The sequence below is a fragment of the Lonchura striata genome, chromosome 8, assembly GCF_050655825.1.
Source record: "Lonchura striata isolate lonStrDom1 chromosome 8, ASM5065582v1, whole genome shotgun sequence".
NCBI classification, from domain to species: Eukaryota; Metazoa; Chordata; class Aves; order Passeriformes; family Estrildidae; genus Lonchura; species Lonchura striata.
Genome location: NC_140710.1, coordinates 30045503 through 30069572, shown reverse-complemented (window position 1 = coordinate 30069572; position 24070 = coordinate 30045503). Strand labels below are relative to the sequence as shown.

The 24070-nt window shown below is 44.6% G+C and overlaps 2 protein-coding genes across 16 annotated transcripts; one reads left to right on the top strand and one right to left on the bottom strand.

Annotated features, from left to right (window-relative positions):
* Positions 1-520: 520 nt before the first annotated feature.
* On the bottom strand, positions 521-4385 carry CENPL (centromere protein L). Its single transcript, XM_077785266.2, has 4 exons — positions 4225-4385; positions 3850-4101; positions 2381-2923; positions 521-1556 (listed from the first exon to the last, which is right to left on the bottom strand). The coding sequence occupies exons 1-4, from the start codon at positions 4369-4371 to the stop codon at positions 1485-1487; spliced, it is 1014 nt and encodes a 337-aa protein (XP_077641392.2). The 5' UTR covers positions 4372-4385; the 3' UTR covers positions 521-1484.
* On the top strand, positions 3999-21094 carry DARS2 (aspartyl-tRNA synthetase 2, mitochondrial). Of its 15 annotated transcripts, none has more exons than XM_085586784.1 (18): positions 3999-4137; positions 5730-5829; positions 6586-6652; positions 6904-7005; positions 8056-8151; positions 8784-8907; positions 9561-9607; positions 10302-10408; positions 11185-11254; positions 11808-11987; positions 12345-12452; positions 13603-13665; positions 13826-13978; positions 14824-15042; positions 15978-16088; positions 16298-16373; positions 17469-17671; positions 20818-21094. In XM_085586784.1, the coding sequence occupies exons 4-17, from the start codon at positions 6916-6918 to the stop codon at positions 17654-17656; spliced, it is 1632 nt and encodes a 543-aa protein (XP_085442910.1). In that variant the 5' UTR covers positions 3999-4137; positions 5730-5829; positions 6586-6652; positions 6904-6915; the 3' UTR covers positions 17657-17671; positions 20818-21094. The 15 variants fall into 15 exon arrangements, with proteins under 15 accessions (XP_085442910.1, XP_085442909.1, XP_085442907.1 ...); XM_085586783.1 differs by having other exon boundaries at positions 20407-21094; XM_077785263.2 differs by lacking the exon at positions 3999-4137 and adding an exon at positions 4450-4657.
* The last annotated feature ends 2976 nt before the right edge of the window (positions 21095-24070 follow it).

Genomic DNA, 24070 nt, shown 5'->3' with positions numbered 1-24070 from the left:
TGCAAATTTGTTGGAAAGAGCTGAGCATTTAAAACTTAGCCCTGAGTGTAACAGTCCTATTTTCAAACCAAATACAGGTGCCAGTTATTTCCAGACCTTGTGCTCCTTTGTCCAGTGCTCTTGTGACTCCAGATAGCAAACTTTGTCTGAGATATTTCAAATAAGGAAACTAAAGCACCAGAAGTGCTAGTTTAATTAGCCTCCTGAGCTGTCAAGACCTTCAGAAGATCACTTAGCTGCTTTTACTAGAGTAAGAAAGAATTACTACAGACTTCAACCTCAACATGCAAAACCAATCCATCTTCAAGTAGTAAAGAATGTGAAACCAAGTGCATGTTTCTTTGTTTAATTCTGGAAACAAGAAAACTGCCTAACACATGACATGCAGTTACATCATGTGTTAGGCTGTTTTACACTGGGAAAAGAAAGGAAATTTGCACCCCTATTTTGGAGAAAGTCATAGCACAAATCAGCTCCCAGAGGTGCTGCACAAGTGTGAAGCAAGAAACTAGACTTGGAATTTTGCTGTTCACAGATGCATTTAATAAGTAACAAGTGGTGTTCTGGTCTGGTACACTGTAGTTAGAAAGAAGCTCCATGCAATGATATATTTAATTAGGCACTGGTGGTCTTTCCTTAAGACAAAAGATGGAAAATATTTTCTTTATTTAGTACTGTATTACAAAAACATCTTAGCCGGTGTTACCTTCTGCTCCTTAAATGTCCCTCTGAACTCTGACCTGCTCCAGAAGGGAGGGATCCATCATCAAATTATAGCACACAGCTCCAGCCCTGAGAGCTCTCCGGCCTAGAGGATTACATCCAAGATTACCAACATAAGGACAAAACCTAGTAACTATCAAGCTTATCCACACCTCACTTTCCTATTATCAATTTCCCTGCGAGGACCAAAAGGCTGACAAGAGCCTCGTGTCCAATCTCATGGCCAACTGGGACATAAATGAACAATACCACCATTATCAAGTACCCTTAACAAGCTAAAAAGGGAGTTTTTCTGCCCTGGATTATAGAGCATGCACCCTTTCTCAGGTGTGCTGAACTTTGCATTTAGGCTAGCCCAAGTGTAGTCATAGTTTAGCCAAGGTCTGCATAAGCTTAAGGTGTCCAGTGAAAACCAGCTTTGAAACAACAGAAACACGTGCCAGTATGTTGCATCAAGAACTTGCACTGTTTGTCTCTGAGCTGATACCTGCACATAAATGAAATGAGTGACTCTCAGAAAACAAAGCTGCTCAGGAAGCTGTCACAAGTTTGCATTGCAGCCCTTCTTCAGGGCTCACAAATGTCTGCTTGACTTTGCTGTGCAAGGAATTACACTGTCAAGTGCTGGAGTTACAGTCTGACTTTGGACAGCCAGAATGAGAGGAAAGAAGATGCTGCAGGAGTGAGATTCCTGGTCGTTTCTCAGCACAGATTGTCCAAACAAAAAGCCTTTTTAGTATGAAGTGCTACTGAAATGGCTTTCACTGTATCTGAGAGATTGCAAGTTCAGTCAGTAGCATCAGCACTCCAGGCAGGTATTGGCTGTGTAGAATCTGCAAGAAAGAGAAAAAAGCCTGTCAAAGCAAAAATTGTAGTTGCCAGATTTCCACACCCTGAAGCCCTAGTTGGAAGGAAACTACCAAGTGTTCTGTGTGTTTATTCAGCTGCTCAATTGTTGCTTTACTTTTCCCATATTGCATATGACTTGAATTATACCCCATTATGAAAAGCCATAACTGAATTTACACCACACATTCCACAAGAGCACCCTTCAGAAAGCCTGAGATATCTTTGTGTACTTACCTGCAACAGAAAAAGTTGTTTCACACTGTTTTAAGCTATTACAGATAAAAACAAGCAATGTGTTCATCATCATAGGGTAAATTTGAACAACTGCATTTACACAAACTGTTCTTTAACTCATAAGAAAATATTATACTGCTTGAAGGATTAATATTGTGTGGTTTGAAGGATATTAGAGATACCTCTGTAGAAAGACCAGCACCTTTATGAAAAGGGTTACACATGAAGGAGTCTTTTACCTGTGTCTTAACAACTGCAATACTAGAAAGCTAGGAACTTTCTTTAAAGTTTGGGATCTTTTTAAGTACAAAATTAGTTTTTTTTATGGCCTAAGAAACTTTCTTGTTCATATCACAGCTAATACACCTATTTCTCATCCCAGGCAAGTAGCTTCTGCTGCAACACAGTAATAAAATACTGTACTGGCAGCTGCCCCACCTCTAAAGCTAAGTATGACTAGTAAAAGCTGAGGGTTTAACAATTCCTTGTAGGAAATCATGCAAAAGAAACATGAGATCTTCAGGTACACCTGTTTTATTTGGCCAGCATTAGGACAAACTGCTAAGGGCCTCACCTTCACAATCCCATCACAGTGTGCCGAGGCAATCGCTGTGGAAACCTTCACCAGCTTTGCAGCTGACAAGTGGATCTTGAAGTGCCTGTGGAAGTGGGCATAAAGGCAGTCCATGAAGACATCCACCTCCTCTTGGGTGATCTCTCCTGGCGTTTTTTGCACCGTGTCCCACAGAGCTTTGGCATCCTCTGGGTGGATGGCGTAGGAAATATCCAGGGGTTGCGCCAGGCAGGGCACGGAGAAGATGAGTTCCACGGCAGAGGCAGCTCTGTCCAGCTTGCAGCCAGCCCACATGGCCACCATCCAGCTGAGGTTCAGGGGGCTGATGGCCAGGCGGCGGAAGCAGCAGTCAAAAGTCTTCTGGAACCAGCTGCCAACCAGGGACGTGTAGCTCTCGGGCCCGTGGGTCAGGAACAGGGGCAGGCAGGTGAAGTGCTCTGGCACGTTCTCGGAAAGGTCATCTCCAAACACAGAGCAGAACCAGCCCGACCACACCAGTTTGTCTTCAGAGTTCTTGGAGGAGGCTTGTGACCTCGAAGAGAGCTGGGATGGGGAGAAGAAGCATTGCAATGCTGCAAAACAGGTACGGCTTTTTTTTTTTTTTTTTCAGCTAAAAATAGATTTTGATTGTAAGTTTTAAGTGTTTGGTAAAAGTGTTTTTTTTTTTTTCCTTTGTGTCAAACACATACAATTATTCAGTCCATCCATTACATCCCTAAAAGTTGTATGCAATTCTGTTGAAAACAACAGAAAAAGCACTTTTAAATTCTTTAGGAACAGTCCTGAGTTTATGCTGCTTACCTCCCATGGTACATCCTACAACCATTGACACAATGAACCTGACATTTAAGTAGCACATTTCACTTGAAGCAAAGCATTTCCGAAATTAATTAAGATCTGGCCAGGAAGTGGGATTATGCTTTATCCAGGAAGAAAAATAACCCATCCAAGTCCTGGCAGTAAATTGACTGCTGAACTAAAACATCAGACAGAGATTGCTTTGTATAGTTGTGTTTATAACAGAGTATAGTTGTACTCTGGTGCTGTTAAGAAGTTGAACTCAAACTTGCTATATTTACTGTATGCATTGCTTAGGGGAGATCACAGGATCAGTCAGGCTGAAAAGGACCTCTGAGGTCATTAAGTCCAGCCTGTGACCAAACACAACCTTGTCATTAGACCAGGGTTTTAACTGTGCCGCATCCAGTCTTAAACACCTCCAGGGACAGTGACTCCACCATCTCCCAGGGCAGCCAATTCAAATGTCTAATTCTTCCTAATTTCCAGCCTAAACCTCCCCTGGCACAGCCTAAGACTGTAAATGTTCATTTCCAGTTAAAAACAGACAGGATTCAGTTTCATTAAATCACAATGGATACCCCAGTAGCCATTCCACACAGCTAGGGCTTAACTTTGGGGTTTTCTTTCAAGACGGAGCGTTTCATCACAACAAAAACAGCCGGTCTCACCTGCACCAGGAGGGCATCCTGGTCCAGCTCGCTGCCCCTGAGGTCGGCAAGGCTGGACAGGGCCACCTTGATGTCCAGCTCGACGCCCACCTCCACGGCCAGCCCCTTCTGCTTCTCGGCGGCGATGAAGGCGCCCAGCAGCCGCGCGTAGTCCCGGAGGCGGCAGCGGCGGAAGCGGTACAGGGGGGTCACGCTGTACAGCGTCCAGGCTTTGCGCAGCAGGAACGCTGTTTTCTGCGGGTCCGCCTTCTCCTAGGGGGACACGAAAAGAAAAGGAACGAGGTTAAGGTTTGCTTTTCCCGCGCGGCGCAGCGCGGCGCGCCTGAGGGGACACGGAGGGGACAGGGAGGCGCCGCCGCCCGCGCCTCCCCGTACCTGAGAGCACAGCGCTGGCACGATGTGGCGGCCGCTGGAGCTGACGCCGAGGCGGCCGTGGCTCCGTCCGAAGGGCAGAGCCCGGGAGAGCCGCCGGAGGCTGGGCAGGGTCCGCACCGCGCCGTCCTCCGGCGCCTCCTCCGCCATGGCGGCCGCGGCCCGCCGGCGCCGTTCGAACTCCTTCCCGTCGGCCCCCGCGCGGGGCGCGCCCCCTCCGCCATCTTTGAGGCGGGCGGCAGTGAGGGCGGGAAGCGGCCGTGGGTTGTTTCCCCTTTTTCTCTTTTCCCTTTTTCCTTTTCCCCTCCGGAACTCTCGGTTTTCACTCCGCGAAGGTCCCCGGCGCTCATCCCCGTGTTTCGGGCTGAGGGGATGGCGCTGCCCCGGCTGCTGGTGCGAGCGCTGCACCGGCCGGCCGCTGCCGCCGCGGCTCCAGGTGAGGAGCCGCGCTGGTCCCATCCCCTCGAGGTTTGGGTTCCTTTTTTTACAGGTCAGGGTAGTCCACACAGTCGATTAATATCACTCTTTCTGCTGGTTATTTTCCCTATATCGCTTTATTAAGCGTCTTGTCTCAATCTCTTACAATTCTAAAGGCTGTCATGAAGGTAGCGAGATTGGCTCTGGAAGTTATTTATACATTTCCAGGTCACGGCATCCTTCAGGCTTCTTCTTGCAAGCTGCGCCTCTTGCACGTTCTGTAAATGGTGTGCTTGGTTCTGTGAGTGGGCCATGACTGCAGGCACACAGGGGGCTGTGCAAACCTTTCTGTAACCGTGGCTCAGGCCTTCTTCCAGTTGTTTCAGGCAGAAACTCTTCAATTTACACCTGCATGGTGTAAAGTGAACGCTCCTCCGCGGGTGTTGAATTCTTGGTTTGTTAAGCTCTGCTGTGTCACCACCAGGAACTGCAGTGGCAGGACAAGGGGGAATGGCTTTGAACTGAAGGAGGGCAGGTTTGGGTTGGATATTAGAAGAAATTCTTCCCTGTGAGAGTGGTGAGGTCCTGGCACAGTTGCTAAGAGGAGCTGTGGCTGCCACATCTCTGGAAGTGTCCAAGCCCAGGCTGGATGGGGCTCTGAACAACCTGGGACAGTGGAAAGTGTCCCTGCCCATGGCAGTGGGGTGGAATGAGATGACCTTTAAGGTCTTTGAAACCCAGACTGTTCTGTGATTCTAGATTTAAATGTGGATTTGTCAGCGTCCCTCAGGATTGATCTATGACCTTTGCTTCTCTTGCTCCTGAAATTTACAGGGCAGCAGGTTGCAGCAAGGCTATGTTAAAGTATCTTTGTGAAAGCTTAACTGAGAAACAAATAATCCCTATTTAAAATACATGACTAGCTTCATTTCATGTTTGTATTATAGTATCTTAGTGCAGATTTATATAGGAAGTAACTTTTCCATGTATATATATAAATTTTATTGGGAGGGAAAGCTCTATTATTTATTCTGTCTCATCTGCAAAAGCCTTGAGAGATTTTTTTATATATTTATTTATTTCTATTTAAGATTTCAACAGTTTTGTCACTCGGACCAACACGTGTGGAGAGCTGCGTGCTGCTCATGTGGGACAGAAAGTAACCCTGTATGGATGGATTCAGTATCAAAGGTAAGTGCAAACCTTGGTGAAAATGGAGATGATTATTTGCCAGATCCAGTCTAAGCTGTGTTTCATCCAGCATTGCTCTCCAGTGATGGTCTGCATGGGTTTTTTGATTTTAGGAGGTCCTGAGTGTCTCATCTTTGAGCAGTTATGGATGGGGACCCAGGAAACGGAGTTAGGATTATTGCAATGTGGTTGTGGTGATCTTGTTTTTAAAGACCTCAGAGCATGTCCCATTGGGCAGTTTTTTGATGGATAAAGCACAATGGCAGCTGTCCCTGCTGCAGTTTGAAGAAATCAAGATTTGTGGTTCTGAGTCTGGCAGTGTGGATTGTTCACATGGAATTTTTTATGGGATGAGTGTTCCCCTTCTTGACTTATGATTGGATTTGGTTGTTGTTGTTTTTATTCCACGTGAATTTTAGTTTTATTGCTCATTTAATTGTTTTTAGTTGAGTGATGTTTCCCAGCAGGAGAATTCACATGTCCAGAATCCCAGCTCTCCGTGCATGAAAGCTCAAGTTAAAATCCTGCCTCACCTGGTTATTTGTGTGTTGTCTGAGGCTGATCACAATATGAAATAAATTGTTCAGGTGAAGTTCAGGTGTGGGACAAGTGTCTATAATTCAGTACTTGGAAGTGCTTTGGGATGAATTGCAGGGTACTGAAAGTGTAGCTAGTTGCCATATGCTTTAAAAAGTAGAAACTACTAAATTTGTGAAAAAAAAAAATGTTCTTCCATTTTTGCTTTTCATGGATCAGACAAGGCCTGTTTCTGGTTTTGAGGGACTTCCAGGGACTGACCCAAGTCGTTATTCCTCAGGATGAGGTAAGTGCTACCAAAACATGTGTCTGTTTTTATTTTTCCTTTGGTAGCTTGGCTTCAGCAGCCACTCTGTCAGACTGGGTCCTCTGACTCACAAGTAGATTGAGGTGTCATGAGAGCCCTGACCTGATGCTGCAACAGAAGCATCGGTGCTGTTTCCCCTGCCTTAAGAGTGATTTTGGATTGAGGTGCTTGGCCACAGTGCCTTTGTCCTGTTCTTTGAATTCCTGTGAGGCTCTGTGCTCTCCCTGCAGGCACATTCCCACATGAAGGAGCTGCTGTCCAACGCCCCGGTGGAGTCTGTGGTGAGAATCACTGGGACAGTGTCCCCTCGGCCCCTGGGGCAGGAGAACCCGGTGAGGATGGGGTCAGGGGATGCTCTTAGGGCTTTTATTCCCTGAAGGAAACAACCCTGGGTGGTGGGATTATGGTGGGCTTTGTGTCAGAGCATTGCCACGGGCTCTGCCTGTGTGACAGCCCATCTTCAGATAGTGTGAGGTGAAATAAGTGTTGTGTCAGGTAACAGAGAATCTCAGAGCACATTACAGACACAAATTAAACTGGATTCCAGCCCTTGGCAAGGATAATACTGGCTTTTCCAGGCTTTCAGAGTGTGGTGGGAATTTCTTTTGCTTGAAAATAAATATTGTGTCGAGTTCCACCTATTTATTGACTTTGCTGGTCTCCTTGTATAGGAAACAGAAGTTGAATAATTTTTTAATGTTCTGCATTCCTCAGCTGTCATTGTAATCAGCTATAGACTGAACTGTCAGGATTGTACATATAACTGGCAGGTCTAAAAAGAGGACTGTATTTATGATCATAACTCCTTTTTGCTCCACCTCATAGATGTCCACTTAAAATCCAGGCTTCCAACAATGCTTTTATTTCTTTTATTAATTTCTTCTTTTGTGGGAAGGTTGTGTGTCCTTTCCGCTGGTAAATAGTGAGAGTTCTGCAGGATAAGTGAAATTTGCTGTGCCTCAGTGCTGTGTGAGGGGAGCTGCCTGCCCTCCCCTGGGATAGAGTCAAAAGAAGACCAGTTCTGAGAACTGGTGTTTAGAACTGGAAGTTCTGAGAAGTTCCTCATCATTTACCTTTTTTGACTCATGTTAAGGGCTGCTGCTGCTCATGCTCACTGAAACCTACAGTGTGGTTTTGCTGCAGCTATTGTGTTTATTGACCAGTATGCTACTGGGAAAGAAGCTGCCACCTTTGGTGAGGTGACTTGTGTGTCTCTGAACAGAAGGGAAACCTGGAAGAAATCTGTCCTTGGGAGAAGCTCTCTGACTTATACACTGTTAGAAGGGAGGGAGGGTAATCACATTGCTTCCTTTTTTCTCTTTGAGCATCTGTGAAATACCTTTGTCCAGCTGTTATAATTTTTTTTTGCCTTTTTGTTCTAGAAAATGCCAACAGGGGAAATTGAAGTGAAGGCAGAGACTGCAGAGATCTTAAACTCCTGCAAGAAGCTGCCTTTTGAAATCAAGGATTTTATCAAGGTGATTGTGTTTTTCTTTCTTTTTTCTTACCAGAGTGGTGACTTTTCACTAGATTGGGAATTTGCCCAGGATGATGGCAAAACATCTGAGAGCTGAGTCTGGTTCTCCCCACTTCACTTGGGAGGAATGATGGTGTTTAAAACAGAGGTGCTGTTTATTTGCTGAGAGGATTTATCTCCAATTACAGCTAAGCAGAAAACAGGGCTTGAATGATTCCTGATTTCTGGAAGCACTGATGGCAAAGGAAAAAGTGAAAGAAATGGTGCTGTGCTGGATTTCTTGAGTGTGAAATGAGGCTGTTTCATTTGACTCACGGAATCACAGAATGGTTTGGGTTGGAAGGAACCTTAAAAAAAATCCAAATCCCCTGCCATGGGTAGGGATGGCACCAAGTTGCTCAGAGTTTCATCCAACCTGGCCTTGAGCACTTCCAGGGATGGGGCAGCCACAACTTTTGTAGGCAGTTTGGTTTTTTGTTTCAAGCCATTGCCGTATTTCTGTAGGCTTTGCGTAACAGGCACATTGCAGCAACCATCCCTTTATTCAGCTTTTCCTTTTTCTCTGTAGCTTTAGGAGCACCTTCAGTGGACGTGCAATTTGAATTTTGTCTTTTAACCCTCTCTCCTGCCCAGAAGTCCGAGGCCCTGCGGATGCAATATCGGTACCTGGACCTGCGCAGCTCCCGGCTGCAGAACGCGCTGCGGCTGCGCTCTCGTGTGGTGATGAGGATGCGCGAGTACCTCTGCAACCTCCACGGTGAGGGAGCTGCTTGGAGCAGCAATCATTCCAGCTCTCCCTGCTGCCTCTTCCTTGTGCTGGCAGAGATTCCTAAGCAAGTTGTTACCCCAAACTGGTCCCACTTAATATGGACACGTCTGCTTGTAGTGAGGTCTTTAGTGGGATGTTGTCAGGCCTGAGGAGGATGCCCACAAAAATTGTGGCTGCTCCATCCCTGGAAGTGTTCAAAGCCAGATTGGATGAAGCTCTGAGCAACCTGTTTCAAATTAGCTGTTTCCAGTGAGAAAAGAGTCTTTGCAGGTAGTTGCCCTCTTTTGGTCACCCAGTTGAGGCATGTCAGATGCATGGATTTTGTTCAGGGCTTTTGCTTCTCTTAGAATCAGGAAGTGCTTTTTGGAAAATCAGTGCCTGGTTCAGAATAGATAGAGAATTGACACATTTTCAGCTTGTTTGAAGTCCTCTGTCATCAACAGTTCTGGCAGGACATCAGAGTAGCTCAGAGCCTTTAGATCTGTCATTACAGGAATAATTATTAGAAGTAGCAAAGTGTGTTGGTTTTGGAGAGGCTCCATGGTGTGTTAGATGACCTCTTTTACTGACTAACCCTACTCTAGCCTACTCTGTCATGTCAGTTCTTCCTCCTCTCAGCATATTCTGTGTTTGTTCTCCAGGGTTCGTGGATGTAGAAACTCCAACTCTGTTTAAAAGAACCCCAGGGGTATGTATGTGATGCTTTTTGGCCTCCTACAGCTGCAGAGTCAGGGCTGAATCATTTCCAGCTGCTACTCAGCCTTCATTGCTTTTTCCTTGCTAAATAACAGCTTGTGGATCTTCTGATATCATCCACAGATCCTATGAAAAGTAGAGGGAGAGAAAGGGGAGAGGTAATAATTCATGTCATAATTTTGAACCTCCAAACAACATAAGCTTCTGCCTTGTAGAGCACATGTTGAATCCAAGTCTACCCTGGGATTATAAACCCAAAAACCTTTCAAGCACTGTCTTTTCAGCATTTATCTCTTCAGTAGGTTATTGTAGAGGTCATACTCAAGTAAATTTAATTTCTGATCTTCTATTCCTTTCTTTCATTTCAAAAATAGCCAGAGAGAAGAGAGCTGTAGCTGAGGAATTGTTGATGTAGCTACTCTGGAGTTCTTGCATTTAAACCCCAGTCTTGGTTGGTCTATTATGCATTAGTCTCTCAGAGAATAAGGTGCAGAATTCTCCTTTCAGATATTTTGAACCAAGTTGGTTAACAAATGTGAAGTGTAATGTACAAACAGCCATTTCCTCACATGTGGGATTTTATAATGTGAAAAATAGGTCCTTTCCTCTTGCACTTCTAGTGTTTGCTCTGTCAGGAACTGGGGCCACTTACTTGTTGAACTCTGTACATTTCTTTCTGATGCCAGGGAGCCAAAGAATTCCTTGTGCCCTCGAGGGAAGCGGGCAAGTTCTACTCTCTGCCACAGAGTCCTCAGCAGTTCAAGCAGCTCCTCATGGTTGGAGGCCTGGACAGGTAAGAGTTTCTTGGCCTCCTGTTTTCTGCATGTCCTGTCTAGGGTTTGACTGCTTTATCTGTGAAGTTTAGAAATTTCCCTAAAAAAAATTACTGCCAAGGATTTGTGTCTTGAAGAGGGATCCTGAAATACTTAGGGCTTTACAGTCAGATGAAATGTATCTTTCTGGAAAGCTGAAATCTTTGCTGCTGTGTTAAATGCAAACCTGATCTGAAGCAGAGTCTTCCTGAAGGGCAGAAAATCTAATGTGTGATGAAAGCTGCTCCAGGAGTAACCTGCAGAACTAATTGAGGTGAGGCTGGGCAGCTGAGCATGACTGAGACAAGGAAAAGCATGTCAGGGTGCCCAAGTGCAAAGCTTTTAATTGGGCTTACTTCTCCTAATCAGATGGATGGACAGGGAGACAATTGTTCACACAGTGAACTGCAGGCCAGGTCTTATCTGATTGTTTTGCACGGCTGTTAGGAGCGTCCTGGAGTGGAGTGGAAGGTGGAATAAAGAGTTGAGAGTGCTGCCCTTGGAGGACAGCTCACCTGGCAGTCTCCATGTGCCTCTGGAAGATATGGCTGGAGATGGATGCTGCTGCTGATAGAGTTGCTGCCACTCAAAATTCCATTTTTTTGAAGAGATGAGAACAAGGATCATCTCCTGTGGGAACAGAGCACTCTCTCTCTGATTTACTTATTTTGTCCTTCTCTTTTGTATGATCAATTCTATAGCCACAGTTGAGTTCAGGATACTTTAAATCATTATCTAAGTCAAAGTGTCACTGCAGGTACTTCCAGGTCGCTCGCTGCTACAGGGATGAGGGTTCACGGCCTGACAGGCAGCCAGAATTCACCCAGGTAACCAGTCTCTGCTGCCTTGCTCCCTGCTCCTCAACCCAAGTGGCTCAGAGCTCTTTTCCCTTCCTGAGGCTTAGTCTGTGCTAGTCTGGTGCTGCCTGGGGGGATACAGAGTTGTTTGGTGTGTGCTTCACAGACACAGCCCTTGGAAATTGCTGTGGGATGAGTGTGGGGTTCCTGTCCTTGGCTGGCTGCAGTGCCCCAGGTGCAGATGTGGGAATTGCATTGCAGCAGTGATTTTAATTTTAATCTCCTCCTGTCCTGCTACGTCTGACATCCCATTCTCCAGCCTTGAAATCCCAGGCTGAGTTAGCCTGGTTCACTCAAGGCTGTTTCTCTGTCCTTGTCATCCTTACCTCATTCACTCTCTGAGGAGGTTATTGCCTGAGTCATCAGCCTGGAGGGTGATCCTAAGCACATTCCTGGCCTAATGCAGTCATGCTGTGATGTCATTTTGTGTATTGTTTCTTGTTTTGCTGTGTACTCACAAGTAGCACTGTGAAAGCACAACCTTTAGCTAATGTGGAATTCCCCTCCTCTTCTCTGTTTTAAGATAGATATAGAGATGTCGTTTGTAGATCAAGCTGGGATCCAGAGGCTCATAGAGGGCCTCCTGCAACATTCCTGGCCTGAGGAAAGAGGCTGCATTATGACTCCTTTCCCTTCCATGACATATGAGGAGGCACTGGCTGAGTATGGGACTGATAAACCAGACACTCGCTTTGGGATGAAGGTGAGGGTTTGTCCATTAGAGATTTGCAGCTTTTCCTTTCAGTCAGTGTTTTAATAACCTTTGGATCATGGATACACGGTTGGCTGGAGTTTTGAGTGCTGTAATTTACCCAAGGTGCCTGTCCCATTGTTGCTGCTTTGTGCAGTCTGCTGAAGAAGAGAGGATTTAATCAGTTGACTGTGAAAAATATATGCTGTAATAAAAGTTTAAAATAATGGTGATGTAGTGCTAGGGAGCAATGTATCTTGACTGTTTAAGGAGCAAAAGCTTCTAAAAGGGAATAGTGTGGAAGGTGGAGGAGTTTTTGCTTTGTATTCCTACCGGCAGTGATTTTTCCTGTGCTCTCTCCTTTGTCAGATCATGGATATCAGTGATGTTTTACGAGGATCAAACATTCAGTTTCTGCAGAATGCCCTCAGTTACCCACGTGGTTCCATCAGAGCCATTTGTATTCCTCAGGGAGTGGTAAGTGAAGCTCTTACATCTTGTTTATGGTTTATGTGGAATAAATAAACTGCCAGTTTGAATTCCTTTGTTCCTTGCTATTACTGGTATTCTTAAGGGAGTTTGGGATTGGTTGTAATCCATGTCAGGTTGGGCTGAGTGGTGTTAGAATGATAAGGCAACAGGAAGAGTATTTTAGCCTTAGGAAGAGGAGGAAAACAATAAAGCTGCAAGATCCCATGAGGATAGAGAACCCTCTTGGGGTTTCACCTTGCTTTCTATCACCTTTTTGATGTGCATCTCAATAATAAATTGTGCCTTGTGACAGGAGATTGAAACAGGGCTGGGCACAGCACAGCTCTGGGCTAGGCAGAAAAGGGTCAGGTGGTTCCATGTCCTCCTCCTGTTTGCTTTAGCTGCATTTTTGGGTACAATTTGTGTATTGTAATGAGAATGTCATGGACCAAATCCAAGGCTGACAATAGATGTGGAAGACCTTTGACACAGCCCTGCATTTTGGCAAGGAAATAGATTTAATTCTGGCTATAGGCATCTTTGTAGCTTGGACAGTATGGAAAAAACAAGTCCTCTAAATATTGAGTTTTATCTGGGGAGCAGGGCTCTGTGGCCATTTCCCTTAGGATTCCTTTCATTTTGGCACCAAGTGCAAGTTAGTGGCTTCCCACAAGAGGGCACAGATGTGTTTGTTTGAGCAACACAAAAGTGGCATCTAGACCCACCCTAAACACTGGAGTAGCTGAAAAAAACTAAGATCTTGATGCAGGTCCTCATTTACTTCATGGCTTTGCATGCAAGAATCAGCCCAGTTGTTTTTTCGCTGTTCTTCCTCCAGTTTGAGTTCTGCATTCCCCATCCACAGTGTGGTGGTGTAACCTTGTTTCTGCAGGCTGGAGGCAGAGTGAGCTGATCCTGCTGACCAGATATATTTATTTGTGAGGTGGGGGGAAAATATAGGTCTGGATGGGTCTCTTCCTAAAAGGAGCCCACAGAGCAAACACCCAGCCCAGTGCTAATGACCCCATCCTCTTCCACAGCCTGAACTAGAAACAAAAGAATTGGGAAGTTTGGAGCCAGCTTAGTCAGTAGATTTGATACCTAGTCAAGTTATCCAAGCTGATCTTTGCTGTGTCTTCTCTTGCTGTTTCCCCAGAGATATCTTACAAATAAAGACTTGGAGTCATTGAAGGAGTCTGCAAAATCCCAGTTTAACCAGGTGAGAGAGAAACTCTTCTGAGGCTTTGGGAAGGGTGAGTGATAAAGGCAGAGGGAGGTAGGAGAGCAGTTTTTATAGCTGAGAGTCAGAACCTGAGCATGTAATGCTTCAAGGCAAGAGAGGGCAGCACTGCACTGAACACAGCCTTACCTTTCTCCAGGAAATCATGGAAATTATCCACAGACCTGATGGAAGCTTGAAATCCCTGCTTACCAAGTTCCTTGGTGAGAAGGAGCAGTCAGAGCTCATCCAAGCACTGAACATGCAGGAGGGTGATGTGGTGCTGCTGGCAGCTGGAGAACACAAGCAAGTGGTAGGAGGCATTTCTTGGGTGGCTCTCTGAATTGAATGTTGCTGATGATGGTTTTGATGTTATCTGACCTTAGTCTGATTCTTCTTATTATTAAAATAGGTCATCATCTAATTTTCTGTTTCTCTGGAACGGCAGCTATAGCAACAGCAGATAAAGCATGAAATGTGCCTATTACTTTATGGCCCCCAGTCAAATTCTGGGCAGGATTTGTAACTGAAATGAAGGCTGAAATATAAAAAACCCTGCAACAAATCAGTGCCTTCTTTTCTTTTAACTTCATTTTTAAAGCATCATACAGATTGGAAAATGAGGTCAACTAGGTAATTGTGTCTCCCATAAGTGCATGACTTATTAGCAGCAATGGTGGGAGATTGTATTCCTACCCTTTTCTCTATTCTATTCAGCAGATGTTGCTGGCAAGAATAAAGAGAAATAAAACAAAGCATTGTTTTATGATAAGGTGTCATGCTTTGCTCAGTAGCCAACATTTTGTTGGATTCTCTTCTGTGCCTTCATTTTTCTGCAAAGTGTGGATCTTACATGTGATCCCCAAGTTAATCCACATATGTGGAGCTGGAGATTAGTCTAAGAAAGTTCTGAGGATGAAATAGCTGGAAAAACATGGACTTCCAAGCTCCTTACTTGGTCTCTGTCAAACCTGGTGCTGCTGCTGCCTCAGCAGGAAGATTATATATTTCAGGATATGAGGCTAGAATGTTCAAGGCAGCAATGCATTCCAGCTGATGCTGTCTGTGGTACTTTATGGAACACTCTTTGCCTGGTGTGTGTTTGAGTTTCCCTGATGGTGAAATCACCCTGTCTCATCTCTCCCTTCTCTGTTGCAGTGCTCTGCATTAGGAGCCTTGCGGTTGTTGAGTGCCAACCTCCTGGAGGCAGCTGGGCTGGCACTCCGTGATCCCACAGCCTTTCACTTCCTCTGGGTGGTGGATTTCCCCCTTTTCCTTCCCAAAGCTGAGAATCCCACTGAACTGGAATCTGCTCATCACCCCTTCACTGCGCCTCATCCTTCAGATGTCAGCCTCTTGTATGCTGATCCCACAAAGGTAACCAACTTCCTGCCTGCCATGCTGGCTCTCTTACAGCTGCTCCCCTGGAAAACCAGGCAAGCAGCAGCTGGGTTTAGTGTAAAAAGAGATTCACAGGACTGACTGCACAAGGAAGATGTAGATATGTTGGAATGAGTCCAGAGGAGGCTGCTAAGATCATCAAAGGACTGGAGCACTTCTGCTATGAGGAAAGGCTGGAGAAGCTGAGGGTGTTCATCCTGGAGAAGAGAAGGCTCAGGAGCAACATTAAAGTCCTTTCCAGTGCCCAAAGAGGCTACAAGAGAGCCGAGAGGAATGTTTTGCAGGGGCAAGTAGTGATAGGACAAGGGGAAATGGTTTTAAACTGAAAGAGGGTAGACTTAGATTGGTATTGGGATAAAAATCTTCCCTGCGAGGTACTGGCACAGATTGCCAAGAGCAGGTGTGGCTGACCCAACCCTGTCAGTGTTGAAAGCCAGGCTGGACAGGGCTTGAGGCAACCTGGGATAGTGGAAGGTGTCCCTGCCCATGGCAGAGGGTTAGAGCTAGAGGATCTTTAAGGTTCCTCCCAACCCAAACCACTGTGTGATTCTATGATCTTGTATGTGTCTAGAAGATATGGCTTCCTGATTACTGCAAATAGCAAGTATTCATATGTGCCCCAGCAAAAGGAGCTGACAGGAAACAGAAATCTTATATTCTGACCCTTCTCATGTGCTTCAGGTTTGATGAATCTTCCAAAAGGATTTGTTTTCCTCCCACGTCCGTCAGAGGCACCCCATGCCTCCAGCAGGACTGGTACCTGAATTGCCATGTACCCCTGAGAGAGCAGTTTTACAGAGTTCTATGGCTTCATTCCCAGTGTCTGCAACATTTTCCATCTCTGTGCTGGTTGTTTTTAGGTGCAGCTGTGGCCCAGCCTCACCAAGGTGCCTGTCCCTGTCTCTCTGCAGGTCCGTAGCCAGCACTACGACCTTGTGCTGAATGGCAATGAGGTTGGAGGTGGCTCCATCAGAATTCACAGTGCAGAACTACAGCGTTTTGTGCTGGAGAAAGTGCTGAAGGTAACACCTACAGATGCCTCTAACGCTCTCTTGGAGGTTTCAAAGCACTGATTAATTGAAATATTAATTACATATTCTGAAAGAAACACTCACGTTCTTCTCAGATAAAACATAAGTTCTAGCCTTGAGCAATGGATGATTTCATTGTACCTTCATCTTGTGTTGCTAATAGGAAGAGCATTGCTTATCCTTTTAATATGATTTTGCAGGAGGACTCCGAGGTGCTTTCCCATCTGATTGAGGCTTTGGAATTTGGAGCTCCACCTCACGGAGGAATTGCTTTAGGTAAGTGATCTGTAGCTCTACTGATGCAGATCTTTAGTTGTTTTTTGGTTTTTGTTTGGGTTTTTCTTGTGGTTTTCTGTTTTGGTTTTGGATTTTTTTTTGTCTTTGTTTTGTTTTTTTGGTTTTTTTTTTTTTTTTTGCATACTAGATCCTGGGAACAAGCCTCGTGGTTGTTAGGAAAAGCCTTGCTGCTTCCACTTCTGCAGCAGCTTTGTGGAAAGAAACAGAGGTCTGGTCACCAAGAGCAGAAAGTTGGGGTCTTCCTCCCCAGGATCACAGTGGGATTTAGGTCTTAAGTGAGGACATTGGTGGCTCTAAGGATGGTCCTTATCTGCTGATCTGCAAACCCTGTGTTCAGTGAGGTTGTGTCAGCTTTGTTCCCATTCCTGTGCAGCCAGAGCAGGATCCCTGTGCTGCCTGCCTGGAGGCATGGGGCAGCAATGGCACCTTGTGTTTCACACCCTTCCCCTCTCACTTCCCTTCTCTCCTCACCTGTTTTGCTCATTATTTCAGAAAATGTCAGGGTTTGGTTTTTTCCCTAGAAAAATGCAAGTTCCTGGTTTAAAGAAAGAGGGGGAAAAACCCATCCAACCAACAACACCCTCCCTACACTCACCAAAATAAAAAAGCCTACAAAAAACAAAAGTATTTTAACCTGTGGTCTTGCAGTTTGACATTCCTCCATCCAGTCATCTAGAGGCTTTTGTTCCTCTTGATTTTTTCTTAGTAGTCGTAATCCTTCCAAACTGGTTGATGCAGAGCTCTGAGCTGTCAAGCAGAGCCCTGCCAGTGTTCTGCCATTCAGCTGCCCAGGTTTTGTTTTGCTGTGTTTGCTGTCTGTGTCCTGCAGCTCTTAGTGTGTTACAGAGCTTCCTGCAATATTGAAAAGCTTTATTTTGGTAGACATTTCTGCTCTCGAGGCAAATCTGTTTCTCTGCTACCAGCTGAGATTAATTTTTTTCTCCCTTACTTGCTTCACTCTTTTTCTTCAAGCTCAGTGATATTACCTCCTCAGTCTTTCTGATTTTTCTGACTCAGGGGAGGTAATACAGAGCCATAACTCAAGTGTTTCACCAATTTGTTTTCTGCTTGTAGGACTTGACAGGCTGATCTCTCTCATTGTTGACGCTCCAAGTATCCGGGACGTCATTGCCTTTCCAAAATCCTTCAGGGGACGAGACCTGATGGGCAATGCTCCAGACTATGTCACTCCAGAAGAACTAGAGCCATATCACATTCAGGTTTCCTGGCCTCTTGAAGAAAAAGAGGCAAAGAAAAACTGACTTCACGCCAGTGGTGTAAGCTGATCTGATCAACCAGAGGTGGTTACAGCTTCTAAAGGCCGGGATTCAGTTCAGAAAACATCAGCTGCTGTGGCAGGATGGGGGATAGTCCAACTCCACTGCACTGTGGCAGTTTGAGGATGGAGTGGGAAGCAGATAAGGGATATTCTTTATAGGAATTCATCTTTGGGAGGTAATGGGAAGGACATGCAAAAAAAACAATAGCAAAGAGCATAATTTTAGCATAGGATATTGAAACTGTTTCCTTTAGGGTGTCATATTGGAGGGAAGATGGGTTCTGGTTTTTCCCAATTTTTATATGTCCCTTGTAAAGTATTCCTCCTCCCATCTGGAGGAGATAGTCAACTACCCTGGCAGGAATTAAATCATGATCCTCATTAAATCACATCAGCTGAGCGCTGTGACAATAAAACTGTGCTGGACCAGGAGCTCTGAACACTGCACAGCCAAACTTCAGTGCAGCCAACAACTTGTTTCCTGTTGGAGGATACCACATCATGCAGGACTTTGCATGGGGAATTCACAGTCAGCTGTGTTTTCACTTTGAAGGGGAGGGAGAGAAACATTTATGATGTTTGCAACAGTTGTCCTTGTAATACTGGTCAAAGAGGTGTTGATCTGTCTTTGGGGCCTGTGGTCCTGGTGCATTCAGCACAGCCATTCAGGAGCTTGTATGTTTATAAATAAAGTTTACTGGCAGTGTGGTTTGCCTGAGTGTAGCTTTGGGCTTCCTTTACAACAGCAAGCTGTCAGTTTGGCTTTGTGACCCCTGGCCCCTCCAGGAGATGACAGGAAATCTGTGGGAGCACAGCATGAACTTCTGTGAGCTCTGTCTGTTACTGCAAACCTGCTGCTGCAGTGGTGAGTGAGGCAGCAGCAGGTTCCTCCCAGGGAACTGTTCATCCTGTCCCACACCAGAACATCCACAGTGCAGGGGTGACTGTTCTGAGGAGAGGTGGAGGTGAAGAAACTGAGGGAAACTGAGGAAAACTGAGGAAAGGAGTTTCCTAGATGAAGATGGTACAAAAGAAGAAAAGGGAGAGCTGGTGGGATTCTCAGCAGCCAAAGTGCGAGTTGTTATTTTAGTTTAATTTTTTTTTGTTTCTTAGAAGTTTCCAAGCCTATCCAGAATATTTCAGGTTGAGCCATGCTGAGGAGAAATTGCAGCCTTTGATTTCAGCTGGGAAGGATAGCAGGAGGCACATGCCAGAGGAAGTGCTGGAGGACAGAAGGAAGACTGAGCTGATACTGAGCTCCAGCCTGTCCTGCAGGTTGTCAGATCCTGGTCTGCTCCAAGGGATGGCCACTCTTTCCACATCATGAGATAACACTGCATGGTGGTGTTCACAGTTATTATTTAAATACTGAACTGTCCTGCTGATAAGAATCAGTATTGCAGTTCTTCTCCTTAAGGGTGGATTTTTGGATTTTTTTTGACTACCATCCATAGAGGAGTGACACTAGAACTGACTTGCTGCTGTTTTGCAGATAATAAAATGGTGGAGTTACACGTGTAAAAGAAAAATACTTTCTTTGCTTCTGGCATGATTTTTACTTTAAGTCTCAGAGCTCGTTCAATATTATTGAAGGCAAAACAGAACAATCCTGGATTTGTATTCACATTCATTTAAGCCAAACACTGAATTCCTTCATTTTTTTCCTTACATGAGCTATTAATTTCTACTTGAAATCAATTTATCTGTAGTTAATCAGTTTTTTTCCTCTCTCTGAGTAGAAGCTATCAGTAATGGAGTGAGGATCAGTTTTGTTTTCAGAGAGAAGCTGACTTGAAAAATGGATCCCTAAGCAGATCCATGATAAACTTTATGATCTTCATGGGTCCCATCCAACTGAGGACATTCTGTGACTTTAAAAGCAGTTATTTAATTTTTTTTTTGGTTGTTTTTGCAGGGAGGCGAGTCACCCTGGGGCAGTTATACCAGATATTTTTATTCTCCTGACTTGTCAGTGGTGATACAAAATAGAGTCACTTCAGGCTATGTGTTGTAGTCAGACTGCTGGTTTAGAGGATGCTGGATTTCCTGATTTTGTTTCTTCACTGGTAGCGTGATTAAGATTTGCATGGAATTTGCTTGAGGATCATCTGTGTTCCCGAAGCAGGGATGTCATAGGCTTGTTTGAGGTCATGGAACATAGGAAATAAGTTACTCTCAAAAGTTCTTCACTCCCCCCAAGCTATTATTTATAGTAACTGTAAACAAAATGTGCTGAACTTTGCTTTTTAATTGTGAAATCAGGAGTAGCATATCACTTGCTTAGCACCTGCTTGCAAAGGCAAGTGCTGTTTACCTCTGCTGAGTCCCAAATTAGGATTATCAAGTGTTCAAGGGGAAGCTGATGCTCTGGGAGGCTCAGACAGAAATGTAACCCTGCCTGGAACATTCTTTTTGAGAGCACTTGTTAAAACATGTGAGCGAGCTGTGCACATCCCTCTTGTGCAAGCAGCTTTGGCTGCTGGTTGTTTATCCTCTGCTAGATGAGGGACTCACTGCACTCAGAAATAAAAAGTGCTACCAAACACCTTGTCTGAGCTGCTGCTGTCCTGCCACAATTAGGTTAAATATGGAAAGGTGTGTCCCAAATCCAGGCAAGCCATTTGTGATTGGATTGGTGTGGCAAGTGTGAGTTTGCCAGGGTTCTGTGAACGTTGCCACAGAGAAGATACTAAGGGTTTTTTTTTTTTTTTTTTTTTTTGTTTTCTTTTATAGAGCATTGTGTAAGATTGTGCTTGGGCCTGTGGAAGCCAAATCTACAGAAAATCCCTGAAACCACAATCTGCTTGGCACACTTACCTGTATATTTTGGTAGGAGCAAGAGTAGACAGGCAGTACAAAGAAATCCATGGAAATCAGGGCTGGTAATATTGCAGAACAGAATCTCCTGCTTGCTGGAGGGAAGATGCCAACCTGTGATCCTGAAAAGAGATGTTGAAACCATCACAGACCCCTTATTGCCTCTGCTCTTTGTTATTTCCCCTGTATCAGACAAACCTATGGAGAAATGCTGCTTTGTCAGCAGTGCTAGAAGATGCCAAATCCTGTGCTCCTCTGTTAAGAATTATTCTTTAGAGGTAAGAATGTGAGGTTGAATGTTCCCTGACATGATCCTCTCCACTCCAGGGAACTTCATGACTGGCACAGATGGGATGTGAAGATCAAGGTGGGCACTGGGATTGTACAAGGAGTGCTCTAGCAGGAGCCAGGGTTGGATGTGAAGCCTCTGCAGTCTTTGACTCCACCTCTTACTGATTTTCTTCTGTTAGATCTTAACAAAACACTGGTAAAATGAGGGACTGTTTATTCCCCACCTCTGGGAGAACCTACTCCGTGTATGTTTCAATAGATTTGACCAGAACAACCCTCTAATAAATTTATACTACTTGTTTGTGGAAGCAGAGATCAATTTCTGATGTGTTTCAGTATGTTTTCCCCCTCCTCCTGGACAGGAATGTAACATGCTGGTGGTATTCTCAGCAGCCAAAGTATGAGTTGTTGTTATTTTAGTTTAATTTTTTTTTTTTGTTTCTTAAAATTTTACAAGCCTATCCAGAATATTTCAGGTTGGGCCAAGCTGAGGAGAAATTGCAATCTGATTTCAGCCATCCCAGGTGGGTTGGGTAAATTTAGCTGGAAGAGTTTTGTATAAAGTGCCACAAAGACAGAAAGTGTTCCCAGAATTTAATATGGAGTTTAATCCTGTATTGTGCTGGTATCTCTCTCAAGATTAGCTAGATTACAATATAATTTATTAAATTGCAGTGTATCACAGCAGCTTTGTGTAATCCCGTGCTGCAGATACCCAGAGGTTCAGAGTGCTGCTGAATTCCCAATTCTGCTGAAAACAGAAAATACTAGCATTTGTAACATGTCAGCTGAAATATTCCAAAAATGGTTTCAGCTGTTTGCAGCTGGATTTGTACCCACTATTTTATCCTGAGTGTGGGCAGGAAGTGGGGCTTTGTACACTCCCAATCCCAAAAATGTCTGTGCTGCTCTGGATACCACCAGCACCTCTCCCACTGTGAGGAAAGGAGTAGTGATGCTGCAGTGAATGCAGGCAGCCCCAAAAATGAGTCTGTATTGCTAAAAGCAGAAGTATAAAGAGAATTTATGCTCTCACATGTATGGATTTCTATTTTTCCCCCAGTTATTTCTTACCTTTGCTTGCACTGGGGTGTGTTTGGAGCACTCTTGGTGCATTCTTGAGTCCTTGTGCTCACAGCAGCAGAACAGGCAGAGACAACCACAGCCACCTAAACAGTGCCAGATGGAAATCCCCCGTGTCAGCTCCACATGGCTTCACCTCTAAATGTTTGGGCTCTGATTCCAGGCTTGTGCCCTAGTTTGTTGTGTTCCTTTGGAAGCTTTGTTTTCTGTAATTAAAAAATGATGATTACATGCAGTCACCAGCTGTGCCAGGCACAGTTCTGCAGCGAGCAGAGCTCTGTGACAGATATGTTCAGATGGATTGGTCACATTTTTCTCTAATAACCCATCAGGAGCCAGCTTGCTTGTTATGTTTTGATAGTCTTGGTGTTCACTGCAGAGCTGAAGAAAAGCACTGTGGATGGTTTCCCCATTAATTTGGTTATATTTTAACCATATTTGTATTTCATAGAACCATAGAATCCAATAATTTATTTGGGTTGGGAGGGGTCTTAAAGACCCTTTAGTTCCACCCTGGGACATCTCCCACTGTCCCAGGTTGCTCCAAGCCCCATCCAACCTGGCTTGGGACACTTCCAGGGATTAGGGGCAGCCACAGCTTCTCTGGGCACCCTGTGCCAGGGCCTGCCCAACCTCACAGGGAAGAATTTCTTCCCAATATCCCATCTAAACCTGTTCTCTGTCACTTTAAATTTCTATCCCCTTGTCCTGTCACTACATGCCCTTGCAAAAAAATACCTCCCCCTCTTTCTTGTATACTCCCTTTATAGCCTTGAGTTGTGTTAAATTATGTGTTATTCTAAAATCTACTTCCTCATGCTTAATTTAAACCTCTCACCTGATCATTGCACAAGGCACTTTCCCATGTAGCTTATAGAAGTAATGATATTCAAATTTCTTACGTGTTTTCTGTTCTGCTTATAACTTCATGAATTAATATCCTCTCTTTTTTTTTTTTTTTAATCCACATTTATTTTAAGCTGTACAATTTTAGGCAATTTCACCTACTTTAGTGGGGAAATCCCTGTGTGCCTTCTGTGCAGTGACTTTCCATACACCCATGGACAGCTGGATGGCCAAACCTGAATGCTCTTGTTGGTTGTTTTTGTGGATTTTTTCCCCCCACATCTTGCTGTTAGTATTTACCAACCTTCAGTTCCAGTGACTAAGTATTTTTTGGTGCAAAAAACTAGAATTAAATAGTATATATATATATATATATATATATTTAAATATTAACTTCTCAAAAAGATCCCAAAGTATCTGAAAAAGCAAGAATCAAATTTGAACAACACTTTCTACTTGCCCAAGTGGCAAAGTGAACAGTATAAAAACATTTCTGAGAACATTTGGTACAAGGGGCCCGTTTGGAGCCAATTTTCTCTGGAACAGCAATCACAGTGAACTCTTGGATTTTTTAATATTACTGTCTACTTGGAGAGTGATAGATTTAAAACACTCTCAGTCCTGAGAATTTTACTTGTTTACTTGAGCAATTTGAAGGGAATTGGAGATGAAGTCCTCAGCTCCTTGATGCTATCCCTTGAAATGCAGGCTCCTTGTTTGTCATCTATTCAATTTTACTTGCCATTATTTTTACTTGTATGTAAAGAGAAAAGACATCCAGGGTAGTTCTGGGAAAGAAAAGCCTTCAATAGATTTTTTCCTGCAGCATGAACAGAAGTAATTTGACAGCAATTACAGCACCAGGGCTCTGAGGAGAAGGACTGAGTGACTCCCATCCTTTCACACAGCATCACTTCACTCCCAGTGGCAAAACAACAATGGCCATGATGCCTTGTGAAGGCTGACCTAGAGCAGAGGCTGGGCAGAGCTAAAGAATAAAGCAGGGATTTATTAAGAGGCCTCAATGGATCCACCTCGGGCAGCACAAGAGCCCAGCCAGGGCTGCACCCAAGATTAACCCAAAATGGTCACAAAATGCACGACCGCTCACGGGGTCTCTCACTTTTGTAAGTTCTGCTTCATTTGCATATTGGAGTTAATTGTCCAATTCCAGCTTTAGCCCATGCAGTCCCATCCTGCTTGTTTTTCTCTCTCCAGCCCACGTTGTTTGTGCTCTTGGGCTGAGATTTGGATCATTTGTCCTTGGTCCCAGCTAGAGCAGGAATTGTTTTGTCTCCCTGCTCTGTGCAGAGAGCCACCATCCCTGAATATGAAGCCCAGACCCACACACTAAAGCAGC

Coding starts and splice junctions, on each gene's coding strand:
- DARS2 (XM_085586773.1), top strand. CDS start 4,594: ATGGCGCTGCCCCGGCTGCTGGTGCGAGCGCTGCACCGGCCGGCCGCT. Junction 5,830..6,585: donor GGATGGATTCAGTATCAAAG/GTAAGTGCAAAC, acceptor TTCATGGATCAG/ACAAGGCCTGTTTCTGGTTT. Junction 13,979..14,823: donor CTGGAGAACACAAGCAAGTG/GTAGGAGGCATT, acceptor TCTCTGTTGCAG/TGCTCTGCATTAGGAGCCTT.
- CENPL (XM_077785266.2), bottom strand. CDS start 4,371: ATGGCGGAGGAGGCGCCGGAGGACGGCGCGGTGCGGACCCTGCCCAGC. Junction 4,102..4,224: donor TGCCAGCGCTGTGCTCTCAG/GTACGGGGAGGC, acceptor GTGTCCCCCTAG/GAGAAGGCGGACCCGCAGAA. Junction 1,557..2,380: donor ACTGTGATGGGATTGTGAAG/GTGAGGCCCTTA, acceptor TCTTTCTTGCAG/ATTCTACACAGCCAATACCT.